The sequence below is a fragment of the Rhinatrema bivittatum genome, chromosome 9 (genome assembly GCF_901001135.1).
Source record: "Rhinatrema bivittatum chromosome 9, aRhiBiv1.1, whole genome shotgun sequence".
Classification (NCBI taxonomy): domain Eukaryota; kingdom Metazoa; phylum Chordata; class Amphibia; order Gymnophiona; family Rhinatrematidae; genus Rhinatrema; species Rhinatrema bivittatum.
This window is the reverse complement of record NC_042623.1, coordinates 256,746,878-256,761,867: the sequence shown is the minus strand read 5'-3', so window position 1 is coordinate 256,761,867 and position 14,990 is coordinate 256,746,878. Positions and strand designations below refer to the sequence as shown.

Genomic DNA, 14,990 nt, shown 5'->3' with positions numbered 1-14,990 from the left:
GGTCAATTATGTGCTATGGCTCATCAGGCACATCCTCTGAATGGAAAGAGCGTGAAAGCGCGTCTGCTCTGATGTTTCGATCTCCAGGGTGGAACTTGAGTACAAAATCGAAACGATTAAAGAATAATGACCATCTGGCCTGTCTGTAATTCAGATGTTGTGCGTGGTGGAGAAACTCTAGGTTTTTATGATCCTTGAATACGGTTATTTGATGTTGAGCACCTTCGAGCCAAGGCCGCCATTCCTCGAATGCAAGCTTTATTGCCAAGAGTTCTTTATCGCCTATCCCATAGTTTTTCTTGGCTGGAGAAAATCTTCGTGAGAAGAATGAACAGGGACGTTAGGCTTTCGAATCTCCAGGTTGGCTTAACACAGCCCCTACCCCCACATCTGAAGTGTCAACTTCTACTATGAAGGGCTTGTTGGGGTCTGGATGCTGCAAGCACGGTTCAGTGGAGAAAGTAGTCTTCAATTTCTCAAACGCGGAAATGGTCTCCACTGACCATTTTGAAGCATTGGCACCCTTGCAGGTCATCGCAGTCAAGGGTACGGTTAAAGAAGAGTAGTTCTTTATAAAGCTTCGATCGTAATTGGTGAACCCCAGGAATCTCCTTAAAGCCTACAGGTTGGTAGGTTGAGACCAATTCTTGATACTTTCAAGTTTGTGAGGGTCCATTAGGAAGCCTTCCTTTGACACTATGTAGCCTAGAAAAGGCACAGAGTCTTTGTGAAATTCACACTTAGAGAGAGTTTGGCGTACAGCCGATGTTCGCGGAGACGGTGAAGAACTTGCTTAATGTCTGCAATGTGGGTGTCCAAATCCTGGGAGAAGATGAGTATATCATCCAGGTAGACCACAACGTTCTTGTACAGCAGATCCCACAAGATGTTGTTCATCATATTTTGGAAAATGGCAAGTGCATTGCACAATCCGAATGGCATTACAAGATACTCGAAGTGGCCGTCTTGCGTACTGAAGGCTGTTTTCCATTCATCGCTGCTCCGAATGCGAATGAGGTTGTAAGCCCCCTTCAGGTCAAGCTTTGAAAATATCTTGGCCCCTTGCAGCCTGTCAAACAGCTCCAAGATTAACAGCAAGGGGTAACTGTCTTTGATCGTGATCTCATTTAGACCTCGATAATCAATACATGGACGTAGGGTACCGTCCTTCTTCCCAACAAAGAAAAAGCCTGCGCCTGCTGGCGACTTTGATGATCGGATAAAGCCCTTCTGGAGATTTTCTTTAATGTATTCCGACATTGCTTTATTCTTGAGAGCTGAGAGGGGGTACACTCTTCCCTTCGGTGGCTCAGTATTGGGCTTCAGTCCTATGGCACAGTCATAGGGCCTATGTGGAGGAAGAATATCAGCTTCTTCTTTGGAGAATACATCCCCGAAGGATGCATATTGGGGCGGCAGTCCTGGCATCACTGGAGTTGTAGGCATTCATATAATAGGCGAGATCTCCTTAAGGCATTTCCCATGACATTTTGGGCCCCAGCGAGAGAGATCCAGGGACACCCAGTCAAATTGGGGTTGGTGAACTTGCAGCCAGGGTAACCCCAGGACGATACGGAGCATGGCCTTTTCCAGTACAAAGAAGGAGAGCGATTCCTTATGAAGAGCTCTGGTGCGAAGAGTAACTGGAACGGTTTGGTAAGTCTCGTCGCCCGGTAAGGGCTCTCCATGAATGGAGGACAACAGTAGTGGATCTTTTAATTTGATGAGGGGGATCCTCAAATATTCCACTAAACATCTGAGAATGAAGTTGCCTCCTGCCCCTGAGTCCACTAGGGCAGGAGTCTGAACCATGACTCGTCCGTAGGTCAATGAGACTGGGACAGAGAGCGGAGGAGAGGACACAGTATGGCCTAAGAACAGTCCTCCTGCAGGACTTAGGCCCATCCGTTTTCCGGACTAATGGAGCATGTAGAGACATCATGGCCAGGCTGACCACAGTAAATGCAAAGGCTGCGCTTCTTCCGAAGTCTTCTCTCTTTGGAAGTCAAACACCCATGACCAAGTTGCATCGGTTCATCTTTATCAGCAGCAGGGATTACTGGAACCATCCGAGGTGCAGATGCAATACTAGCCTGTTTCAACCCAGATAACTTCTTAGGCCGGAGTTCGTTCACCTTGTCCTGGAGCCGGTGATCAATACGAGTGGCCAAGGCTATTAATTCGTCCAGCGAGTCAGGTGTTTCGCGAGCGGCCAGCTCATCTTTTAAATGGGTATCCAGGCCTCTACAAAAGAGAGTCTTGAGGCATTTGGGGTCCCAGCGGAGTTCTGCTGCAAGAGTTTTGAACTCTAGGGCAAATTCAGCCAATGATCTGTTGCCTTGCTTCAATTCAACCAAAGGAGAACCGGCTACAGAAGTTCGAGCAGGGTCATCGAAAACGGATTTAAACAAGTCCATAAATCCTTCTATGTCCTGCAAAATGGGGTCCTTGTGTTCCCACAAGGTAGATTCCCAAGACAAGGCCTTACCTTCCAGGTATGAAAGGATGTAGGTAGTCTTGGAGAGAGCCGTAGGAAACAATGACGGCTGTAAGGCAAAATGCATGCAGCACTGGATTAAAAAGCCCCGGGTCTTCTGGATTTCTCCGGAAAAGCGGATTGGAGCCGCCAGTGGTACAGCAGTCTTTAAAGTTACCTCCTGTAACTGACCTTCATGGTTGGAAGCTGTGCCTTGAACCTTCTGTGTGTGTAGCTGATGAAACATTGAAGTAAGCTTCTCCAAGGCATCTTGCTGCTCCACATTGCGATGGGCCAGGCCCAGTATGGCCTGCAAGGCATAGAGTTGTACCGGATCCATGGAGTTAGCAATCTGTTATTGTTTGGGATAGTTTTGGGTGGATCCTTGGGCCGGTGGCAGATGACCACGCCCCCGGGGGAAGATCCCGAGAGGGACCACTGGTCAGGTTCAGAGTTTGGAGACAGACACACTAGTTTTTTTATTAAACAGTATATTGAACCACCAGAGGTGGCAGTAGTGAGCTGGAAGTGCCTGGTTGGGCTGTAGTCCCTCAGATACTGGAACAGTGATCCCAGGGTGGCAGAGCTGTAGAGAAACTAAGTATAGTGAGTAGGAAGGGTATGCAGAGTTCAGGAATAGAACCTTGATGGTAACACTCACACAATAGTCTCTTGAAGCAGCCCAGGAGCTGGAATGGATTAGGCCCTCGAGGAGCGAGTACCTGGTTCCAGGGAAAGCTCTGAGAGAAAAATGGTAACTCACTAGTGTTGTAGGCAGCGATGACTTCCTGGCAGAAGTGGTATTCAGAAGCAGATCCGAGAATGTAGGCCCTCAAGGAGCGAGTACCAGTTCTAGGCTGCGACCTGAAAGGCAAAAGAGAAAGCATGGCCCCTGAGGAGCGGGTACCCCTGGTAAAGTCTGAGGAGGCAGAGTAGTAAGGTATGCAGAGAACAAATCCCATCCGCAGCGATACCTGGAGAAAGCCCTTGCTAACTCGATTAGTTAGCGATTTCAGAGACCTTTAAATATCCGGTTATGATGACGTCATCTCAGAGGGACACCCCTGAGGTTCGCGCCACTGCTGGCACTTGTGTCAGGGCCACGCTGCGCACGCGCCTTTAGGCTTCTGGGAAACATGGCGGAGTGCAGTGTCCAGCCAGCTCGAGGAGGAGGAGGTCGGCAAGATGATGCCGCGGCAGCCAAACATCCAACAAGCAAAGAGGGAGTCGCCAAAGAGGTAAGGTAGGCGGAGTGGAGACGTCGGGCAGCGACAGTAGCAACAGTCAGTGAACATGTGAGAAGTGAGAAAGTATGTGCATGACTGAGCATTTGTGCGTGTGTCTGAGCATGTGAGGAATCAAATCGGTGAGCATGTGCGACTGTTGTATATGTGTGTGACAGTATTTTTGAGTCAGTGAGCATGTGTGACAGTGTGTGTGTGTGTGTGACAAAAGAAAAAGTTCTGAGGTATTTTATTTATTTATTTGATCTAATTTAAGAGTTAAGAGTGGGGGATTTTTTTTCATCTTTATTGGTTTTAATTGTTGAGTGTTTGATGTCTGCTGTTTTGAAATATTTTATTGGTGTTTGAGAAATTTTTTAAACATTGTATATGAAATGTTAATTATTGGATATTCTGTTGAATACTTTATGTTTTGAAATATGTATTTTTATTAGTATGTTTTTTTCTATTATAACTGATGTTTTATATTTCTTGATTTTTATTGTTTGTTGCTTTATGAGAAATGGTGATATTTCTGTTGTACTGCATATATAGTCTGGCTTGTTGCATTTTCCAGTTCAGTTTTGTCTGCATGTTTCTATGTATATATATATATATATATATATATATATATATATATATATATATATATATATATATTTAATTAACATTTTATTGATGTTCACACCATACAAAAGTACATCAGGTAAGAAACATAACCATTAGGAAACAATGTTACATCTTAGTATATCATTATCCCTCCCACCCCACCTCCCCTACTGCACCTGTCAGACATATTGTGCTATTTATATTTTATGGTCTCTTTATTCTGTATTTAGTAAGGGTCTGTCTGTGTTCTGCATATGTAAGCGATATGAGGGATCTGCTAAAGTGTATATTTTGTGTAGGGATCAGTGGCAACCTAACTTATTCTGTTTTCCTAATAGGAAGTATATTGGTGTTTTAGGGCCAGGTGTGTTGCCTTTTCAAATTAGGATTGTTACTGTTTGAGTGCTAGCAGTTAGTGCAATTCTGGTATGAGAGGTTTTCTATATTGTAATTCAGTGTACACAAGAATTTCAAAGAGCCAAGTCCACACCCAACATGCCTAACAATACGCCTAATACCATATGGGTTCCAAATGTCTTTTTGCAGGGTTTTGTGGTTGGCACCATAGTAGTGCATGTAAATATAGTATACATTAGGGATGTGAATCGTTTTTGAACGATTAAAATTATCGTCCGATAATTTTAAAATCGTTCTAAACCGTTAGAGTACACGATACAATACACATGCCCACGATTTATCGTCAGGAGCATTTATATTGTATCGTTAAATAGGGCACGGGAATTATTTGGGGGAGGGTGGGAAAACCGGCACACCAACACAACCTCTAAACCCACCCCGACCTTTTAAAACAAATTCCTTACACTCCCCCACCCTCCCGAACCCCCCCAAAATGTTAAATTACCTGGTGGTCCAGTGGGGGGGGGGGGGGTCCCCGGCGCGATCTCCCACTCTCGGGCCATCGGCGCCATTTTGGCTACCACTGATAAAAAGGCGCCGATGGCCCGAAAATAAAAACCCACCCCGACCCTTTTCAAATTACCCCTTTGCTTCTCCCACCCTCCCGACCCCCCCAAAAACCTTTTAGATGTACCTGGTGGTCTAGCGGGGGGTCCAGGAGCCATCCCTTCAATCGTGCCGGTGCCGGTGCTGGAGGTTTCAAAATGGCGCCGATCGCCTTTGCCCTTAACTTGTCACAGGGAGCGAGCGTCGCTCTCTGTGACAAGGTAAGGGCAAAGGCGATCGGCGCCATACTGGCAGTCTATCGCCTTTGCCCTTACCTTGTCACAGGGAGCGACGGTCGCTCCCTGTGACAAGGTAAGGGCAAAGGCGATCGGCGCCATTTTGAAACCTCCAGCACCGGCACGATTGAAGGGATGGTTCCTGGACCCCCCGCTAGACCACCAGGTGCATCTAAAGGTTTTTGGGGGTGTCGGGAGGGTGGGAGAAGCAAAGGGGTAATTTGAAAAGGGTCGGGTGGGTTTTTTTTTCGGCCATCAGCGCCTTTTTATCAGTGGTAGCCAAAATGGTGCCGATGGCCCGAGAGCGGGAGATCGCGCCGGGGACCCCCCCCACTGGACCACCAGGTAATTTAACATTTTTTTTGGGGGGGGGGGGGGGGGTCGGTGGGGTTTTGAATATCTGCTCAGGCCTCACTAAAATGTTACAATGTGAATTGGAATCGGAACGATTCCAATTCACAATCTCTAACGATCCGATTTTTCCCTCCCACCATCCGAACCTGATCGTTAAGACGATCGGGCACACGATTCACATCTCTAGTATACATGTTGTTATAAATAATGTTTTATCTCAGAAGACTGTACTTTGAATGTCCTTTTTTATGTAAAATCAATTATAAATGCATAATTTTTAATTGTGTGTAGGAAGGGTGGGGGGTGCAAGGCTGTAAGCTTCACTTAAGGTGCCTAATGCCCATGCATCAGACCTGGTTGCATTGGTTCAATGTGGGAAAGCAGGAATGAATTTCAAGCTTTGTGTCAGTGGCTGTCCCCAATCTCCGCTGCAGTGGTGATACATACAGTCTTGGCTATGGCTAAAATTTCTTATAATCCCAGAGGAATCCAGCAGCACTGATCACTTCTGGCCCTTCCTACTCAGTAGCAGAGGTTGCTACTGATCCCTACCATAACTATAAAAGCAGCAGACTGTGTAGCACAAATTCAATGGGAAGGCACTGGAGTAGAGGGGGAGAGGGGAGCGGAGAACTGGAGGCAAGCTAAAGTCACTGAAAGGGAGGGGGTGAGCCAGGAGGAAATGGCTGTGCCTTGTTAGTGACACTACTGTCTGAGGTGGCTGGCCTGAACTCTGAGAGGGGCAGATGGCTGTGGAACCAGTGAATCTCCTGGAGAGTGGGGATGCTCAGAAGAGGTGGGAAAGGGAGGGGGTGCTGCAAGTTGGGAAAGACTGGAAGCAAGCAAGAACTTTACATAATGATGCAGAGGTGCTGGGGTTTGTGGTATAGTGTGGACTCTTAGTTGCATTGGTGATGACTCCTCCCATGGGGAGGGGCCCCGTGGGGAACCACAGCGATAGGCTAGACTCAGAAAGCAGACACTTGAGAGGGAAAGCTTTATTGCACTGCTGTAGATAGATGATATTTGCACAGGAACGGATGTTTTGTAAAGCATGCCAATATTTTTTCGATTCCCATACTGAAGATACTTTCACAAGAACTGGATTTAAAGATTGGAAACATTTGAATCAGAGCTGCTCAAAACATGAATCAAGCAAGATGCACTCTATTGATTACTTAGGCTTAGACTTAGGCGTCATGCTGGATAACCAGCTCAACCTCAAGAAGTTTGTGAACACCACCACAAAGGAGTGCTTCTTTAAGCTCCAAGTCCTCAGAAACCTAAAACCACTCCTGCACTTCTAAGATTTCAGACTAGTACTGCAATCAATCATCTTGTTGAAAATGGACTATTGTAATTCCCTTCTACTCAGCCTTCCAGCCAACTCCTTAAAGCCCCTCCAGATGGTTCAGAACTCAGCAGCAAGGCTTCTCACCAACACCAAAAAAAGAGAACACATCTCCCCTACCCTTCAGAAACTACACTGGTTACCCATTAAATACAGGATCCTCTTCAAGGTACTCATGATTATTCATAAAGTTATACACAACCTCACTGCCCTCCACACATCCACTCAACTTAAACCACACACCTCCTCTAGACCAATCAGGAGGGCCTACAAAGACACCTTGTATGCTCCCCAAGCCAAACATCCCTGAAAAAACATGCCATATCAACAGCAGGACCTCACCATTGGAATGCGCTATCCCCCGACCTCAGACAAGAATCTTGCCCCTCCATGTTAAAAAACAAACTGAAAACATGGCTATTCAGCCAAGCCTTTCAGGACATTTAATCGCCCATCGCCTGCAACCTTACTCTCCCAAGTGATCATACCAGTTCGGACACTTCAGCACACTCCCCATTTCTGTTTGCACTAGTTATCATCTCTCCTGGTCCCGAGATGATATGAAAGGATTTATTTTATTTTATTTTATGATAAGTTAAGAATGAGTTCCGACCTGTTCTCCACTGTTACCTCTTCTGTTAATTGTTTTTAATTGTTCCCTGTACCGCCACTGAGCGAATGTTGTAGTTACATTGTAAACCGATATGATTTGTATACTTTACAGGAATGTCGGTATAGAAAAAAAATAAAAATAAATAAATAAATAAATAATATTGCCATGGGGAAATCTAATGACTACAAGTAGTGTCAGCAACCACTAGGTCGAGAAAACATTATAAATCCTCTAAACCTGTTTAATGTAACTGTTTAATGTAACTGTTTAATGTAACTTTACTTTCTACCTTGATGTTAATTGGTTCCCCTCAGTTACATTGTAAACCGGTACGATAAGACCTAGTCTTGAGCATCGGTATAGGAAAAGAAATTAAATAAATAAATAAACCAAAGATGCCATGAACTATTCTTTAATTAAGAGGAATCATGAACATATTAAAGTATTTCTAGATGTTGTGATGTTCTGTGAAAAACAAGAGATTCCATTACTTGGACAAAGAGAAATCAATGAAATTCTAAATAAAGGAAACATTTTGGAGCCGTTTAAACTCCTCAGCAAATATGACAGCAATATAGAAAGTCGTCTTGAAAATCTTTCTAAGAATGCAACTCCTATGAGCCCAGGGAGGATAACTTTCAAACAACTGCTCATGGCGGCTTATATGTGCACAGTATTTTATAATCTGCGTGTATCACATACACGTGCATTATAAAATATGCATATCTTTACCTGCAGCATATGCGTGTATGTATGCTTATGCAAAAATACATACAATGCATTGAAAGTGAGAATTTCAATGCATTAATGGCCTGATTTTAAAAAGCATTTACACACTTAAAATTGGGTTTTATACCTGTAAATGCACTTTACCAATATAAGTGGGCTCTTGAAAATTGCTAAGATATATGCCATTGAATTGTCCCTACGTTATAGACATCTAAGTGCATTTTACGCACATAGATTTCTGAAACTGCTATGATAGTATCTTACATTTATACTTGTAACCTATTTTAAAATTACCTCCTGAGTGTGCATACTTTTCCTACCTATTCTGTAAATATACATGTATATATTTTACATGCAAAAATAAAGTGAGACTTATGCAAAACAGGATTTCCATGCATAAGTCGGTATATTTAAAAACATGCACGAGTAAGTGAAATTACCAGTTTTACTAATTACTCCACTAGTTCATCCAACCCTTCTCCAGGACATTGAGACCCTTCAGCCTGAACTCCCCCCAGTTCACCCAGACCTCTCGTCCAGCCAATAGTGCACAATAAGTAGATTTAATATCACTTATGTAAGATAATTTGCAGGTGTAAATTTATGCGAGTAAGTTGTCCAGGCTACCTGCATACTTTTTAAAATAGCAACTTATGTAGGTAAATTCTATCTGTACCTCCGGAATACTCCTAGACTGCCTGCTTTTTGCACCCATATCTGTACATGCAAAAGCAAAAATATACGCGTATGTTCAGGTTTATAAAAGAGCAAGTACACTAGTAGATGCTACTTACGAGCACAAATCTTTGAAAATTCATCCCTTAAAAAATAAGCTGTGAATAGTATATACTTGCTGAAAGCATGCACAATAAAAAAGTATTTTTAAATATTTGCACAGCTGCAGTTAGTAGCCATTTCATTAATTTTAATTCTATCACCAAAAAATAGGCCATTTTCACATACCTTTGTTCAATGTCTGAGTCGCCACAGTCTGTTTCATCTACTAAAAAGGTCTTGGATTCTTCCAGTTTCAGCTCACAAACCTAATTTAGGAAGATACACTTTCATCATACTAGAGATAAATATGCTTACATTATATTGCAAACAGCTCAGCAGAATTCTCTGTAACAGACAACAGCTGAGATACCCATCATATAAGGGGGTCTTCGGCATTCACATCAAGTAAAACACAGTGACAGATGTAATCAATGTTTCCTTACAAATACAAAAAGTAAGAAACTTAGTATATCTGACTCAAAAGAGAGGTAAAGGATTAGCACGAGTCAGCTGACTTAAAATGTCCATCCAATAAATTACAATGAAAGCATGATACTCTACAAATATACTCCTATTGAGACTCTCATACTATGTTTTCTTAGCACCCTGGTTATGATTTTGCAGGTTAAGTATCACAGGCCCTACTTAGCTGAGGAAACAAAATTGTTTTCTCTCTTCTTTACATTTCACCAGGGAGTGAAATGAGATTCTGTTTCCAAAACATTTATTGTTGGTAACTGTTGATATGTGTATAAGAAAAGTACAACTTATAAACATAAGTTGTTTCATGCTGGATCAGATCAAGGGTCCATCTAGCTCAGCATCCTATCTCCAATAGTGGACTAGGAAGTACCTGGAAAATCTCAAAGCGCAGAACCATTTCTTGTTGGCTTTTCCCCAACTCTACCTGGCTCATCATTGTTTATGGATTTTTCTTCCAGAAACTTTTCCAAACCCCTTTTAAACTCAGCTATGCTAGATGTCTGCATCACATCCTCCGACAACAAACTCAATCACTTAATTATGAATTGAGTGAAAACATTTTGGGGCGGATTTTCAGAGCCCTGCTCGCCTAAATCCGCCCAAATCCGGGCGGATTTAGGCGAGCAGGGCCCTGCACGCCGGTGAGCCTATTTTACATAGGCCTACCGGCGCGCGCAGAGCCCCGGGACTCGCGTATGTCCCGGGGTTTTCGGAGGGGGGCGTGTCGGGGGGGCGGGACCGAGCGCAGCGGCGTTTTCGGGGCGTGTCGGCAGCGTTTTGGGGGCGGGTACGGGCGCGTGGCTATGGCCCGGGGCGGTCCGGGGGCGTGGCCGCGCCCTCCGTACCCGCCCCCAGGTCGCGTCCCGGCGCGCAAGAGGCCCGCTGGCGCGCGGGGATTTACGCCTGCCTCTGGGAGGCGTAAATCCCCCGACAAAGGTAAGGGGGGGGCTTAGACAGGGCTGGGTGGGTGGGTTAGGTAGGGGAAGGGAGGGGAAGGTGAGGGGAGGGCAAAAGGAAGTTCCCTCCAAGGCCGCTCCGATTTCGGAGCGGCCTCGGAGGGAACGGGGGTAGGCTGTGCGGCTCGGCGCGCGCCGGCTATACAAAATCCATAGCCTTGCGCGCACCGATCCAGGTTTTTAGCAGATACGCACGGCTCCGCGCGTATCTACTAAAATCCAGCTTACTTTTGCTTGCGCCTGATGCGCCAGCAAAAGTAGGCCAATTCGCGCTATTTGAAAATCTACCCCTTTCTGTTTTGTTTAAAATCTGCTATTAATTACTTTCACAAAGTGTCCAACAGTCTTAGTACTATTTGAAATGGTAAATAATTGTTCCCTATTTACTTGTTCCCCCCTCTCATGATTTTATAAAGCTCTATCCCCTCTCAGTTATCCGGCGCTTTTTCCCTGATATGCAGAAAAAAAGCACAGGACTGCTTCTACAGCCAAGTCCAAAAGCAAAGCACGTTAAAACAGCAATGTCTGAATTATCAAGAAGGCTGCTCATGCTGTAAAAATGTTGCTAGCACTAAGTTTGTTAAGGGCTTGAAAGTTGCTTGGTTTTGATGTTACTATCCTTAACATAAGGTTTGGGGGTAACCTGCATGGAGCAGCAGTTACTACCTTTAACAGAAACATGGGATTAACTGCACAGAGCAGCAGTTACTACCATAAGAAACTTTCTAGGCAAACTGGATGGACTAATTTAGTCTTTTTCTGCTGTAATTACTATGTTACTAAGATGAAGAGCCCTACCCGATTTAACCTTTCTTCATAACATTGCTATTCCATCCCCTTTATCATTTTTGTTGCCTTTCTCTGCAACTTTTCTATGTCAATAGAAACATGAGAGCAAAAGGGCTATACAGCCTATCTAACCTGCCCATCCACATCAACTGCTCAGCTCTACAATCCCTATGACTCACTTAGAGGGCCCCTGTACTTGTGCCATGTTTTCTTGAATCCAGATACTGTCCTCTTCTCTACCACCTCCACTTGGGAGGTGTTCTATGTATCCACTACCTTTTCTATAAAGAAATATTTCCTTTGATTATTCCTGAGTCTACCCACTTTTTATCATTATCCCATGATCCCTCATTCCAGAGCCTCATTTCCATTGAAAGAAGTCCTCCTCATCTGTATTCAAACCTTGGAAGTATTTAAATGTCTATCATATCTCCTCTACCCTACTTTTCTTCTATGGTATACATGTTTAGATCTTTAAGTCTGTCCCCATATGCTTTATAATGAAGACCATGAACCATTTTAAAAGTCACCCTCTGGATTGACTCCATTTGGTTTACATCCTTTTGAAGGTGTGGTCTCCAGAACTGTATACATTATTCCAAATAAGGGCTCATCATTGACTTATACAGGGGCAATATCACCTCTTTTTTTTATGGCCCACCATTCTCCTCCCTATGCACCCATGCATATTCTGACTTTTGCTGTCGCCTTACCGACCTGTTTGACTATCCTGAGATCATCAGATATGATCACCCCCAGAGTACGCTCTTGTTTCATGAAATAGAACTTCACCTCCTATACTGTACCGCTCCTTGCGTTTTTGCAGCCCAAATGTATAGTTCCACATGAGGAAAGACCTGGCAAAGCTTGATGAATGATCTAGAGACTGGCAACTTAGAACCAAAGAGGTCTCCCCCATCTAAACACAATGAGAGAGAAAGCCTCTTCCGGCAAATTCCATTCTCCTGGGTCTAAATTATTACAACTCAAGAAATCCACTTGGACATTCTTTACTCATAGAACATAGAAACAAAGAAATGATGGCAGAAAAGGACCAAATGATCCTCCCAGTCTGCCCAGCAAGCTTATGCTTACGCAAGTATATGTTGCACTGTACAGGTTACTCTCATGCTTATCAGTTTCCCAGACTGTAAATGTCAGGGCCCTCAGATGCTGTTTGAATTGAATTTCCCTTAACCCTAGCCATGGAAGCAGAGAGCAATGATAGAGCTGCATCAAAACTATCAGGCTTAATGATTAAGGATAGTAAAAGCCACATCAGCAAGTTACTCACATGTTTATTTGTTACCCAAACTGTATAGGTTGGAGCCCTCTTTGGTTATTGTCTGAATCCAATTCCCCTTTTCCCACTGCTGTTGAAGCAGACAGCAATGACAGAGTTGCATTAACAGTATCAAGGCTTATTTGTTAAGGGTAGCAACTGCCACACCAGCAAGTTACCCCCAGTTACCACCATGCACTATTTTCTTTATTTCCATCCTCTAGCTTTTAGGGATCCACAGTGTTTATCCCATGCCCCTTTGAATTCCTTTACTGTTTTCATCTTTCTTGGGTACCTGTGGCACATACATGAGAAGTCTATAGCTTTTAAGTAGTTTTTATTTATAGTGCAAACAAAAATATGTCAGCATTCCTCAATTACAGCATCTCACAGAAATAGTACAACTATGTTACAGGAGTTGCCTTCTCCTGAAGTCTCTGGGGCCTCCCTGTTCCCACCTGGGCTCAATGCTTATCTTTGTTCTCACCCTCTCACCCTCTCCATGAAAAAATATTTCCTGACATTGGTTCTGAGTCATCCTCCCTGTGGTTTCATTTTATGACTTCTAGTTCTATTGATTTCATTCCAACGAAAAATGTTTGATGATTGTGCATCATTAAAACCTTTCAGGTATTTGAAGGTCTGTATCATATCTCCCATGTACCTCCTCTCTTCCAGGGTATACATATTCAGATCCTTCATCCTCTCCTCATAAAACTTCCAATGCTGACCCCTCACCATTTTAGTCACTCTTCTTTGGACCACCTCTATTCTGTCTTTATCCTTTTTGAGATGCGGGCACCAGTACTGAACACAGTACTCCAGGTGAGGTCTCACCAAGGACCTGTACAAGGGCATTATCATCTCTTTTTTTCTTACTGGTTATTCCTCTCTCTATACAGCCCAGCATTCTTCTGGCTTTAGCTATCATCATATCACATTGCTTCGCCACCTGCCAATCATCAGACACTATCACACCAAGGTCCCTCTCCCATGCTATGTGAGCTTTCGAGAGCACCAGTAAATACTTTTTTGCCCAGAGAAAGAGAAGGTTCACTTCTTCAGCTACCAATGAACTCCTGGTTTGTCCTGATGGTTCATATGTGCCACTGCTGCCACATTGTCTGATAAAATTTGAAACGCTTGGCCTTGTACCAAAGGGGAAAACTCCTCTAATGTTTCTCTTATGGCTCTTGTCTTCAAACAATGGATGAACCAACTGGCTTCCAAAGGTGACTACGTGCCATGAGATACCTGTTCCAACTATACAATCTGACATTGGTTGTCACTGTCACCTAAAATGGGTTTTCCAGATCCATTTATGCTTCAAGATTTATACATCCAACCACTGGCCTCTGCTGAAAGTGGAAGTCTCATCATATAAAATTGCAACCAGGGCTATATCTGAGACAGATGAGCTTTCTGCAATGGCTGCATGTGTGCCCTCAATCAAGCTACCAGATCCAGGTCCACAACCATGGAAGCCAAAACTTGTAGGTACTACCACACCCTGAGATTTCAAGCCAACATCAGATTGAGAACTTGATCCTGGATTTTCTGAATTCTCTCTGATGTCATGCATTCTTGACCATTCCTGCTATCAAAATGTGCTCACAAATATTTCAGTGTAGGTACAAATTTTCTCTTGGAAAAATTCACCACTCGAACAACTCTTTTAACAGATGTGTTACAAGATGTATTACCAGATTGGGACACATCTGACTTTCCATCAACTTCTTTATCTTATCAGTCAATCATCTAGATAAGGATGTACTCCCTTTAGTACAGCAAAACACAGAAACCAATAATATGGAGATAACCACCCTGGATTCAATGTAAGCCTAAATTCTCTTCCTGTCTCACTAACATGACAGAACTTGGGGTTTCTATTCAGAACTTAGGCACCCTCAACATCCTGTTGACATGCTTCAACTCTAAAATGAGACAAAAAGTCCCCTCTTTCTTGGGTACCTGTGGCACATACATGAGAAGTCTATAGCTTTTAAGTAGTTTTTATTTATAGTGCAAACAAAAATGTCAGCATTCCTCAATTACAGCATCTCACAGAAATAGTACAACTATGTTACAGGAGTTGCCTTCTCCTGGAGTCCCTGGGGCCTCTCTGTTCCCACCTGGGCTCAATGCTTAT

The 14,990-nt window shown here is 43.7% G+C and overlaps 1 protein-coding gene across 16 annotated transcripts in view; it reads right to left on the bottom strand.

Annotated features, from left to right (window-relative positions):
- The window catches only part of ZBBX (zinc finger B-box domain containing), an 881,823-nt gene that overhangs the window by 411,915 nt on the left and 454,918 nt on the right, over nt 1-14,990 (bottom strand). For all 16 annotated transcript variants that reach the window (XM_029616113.1, XM_029616112.1, XM_029616111.1 and 13 more), the window contains one exon: nt 9,518-9,597. In XM_029616113.1, coding sequence (XP_029471973.1) covers nt 9,518-9,597 — 80 coding nt within the window. The remainder of the gene's footprint in view (nt 1-9,517; nt 9,598-14,990) is intronic.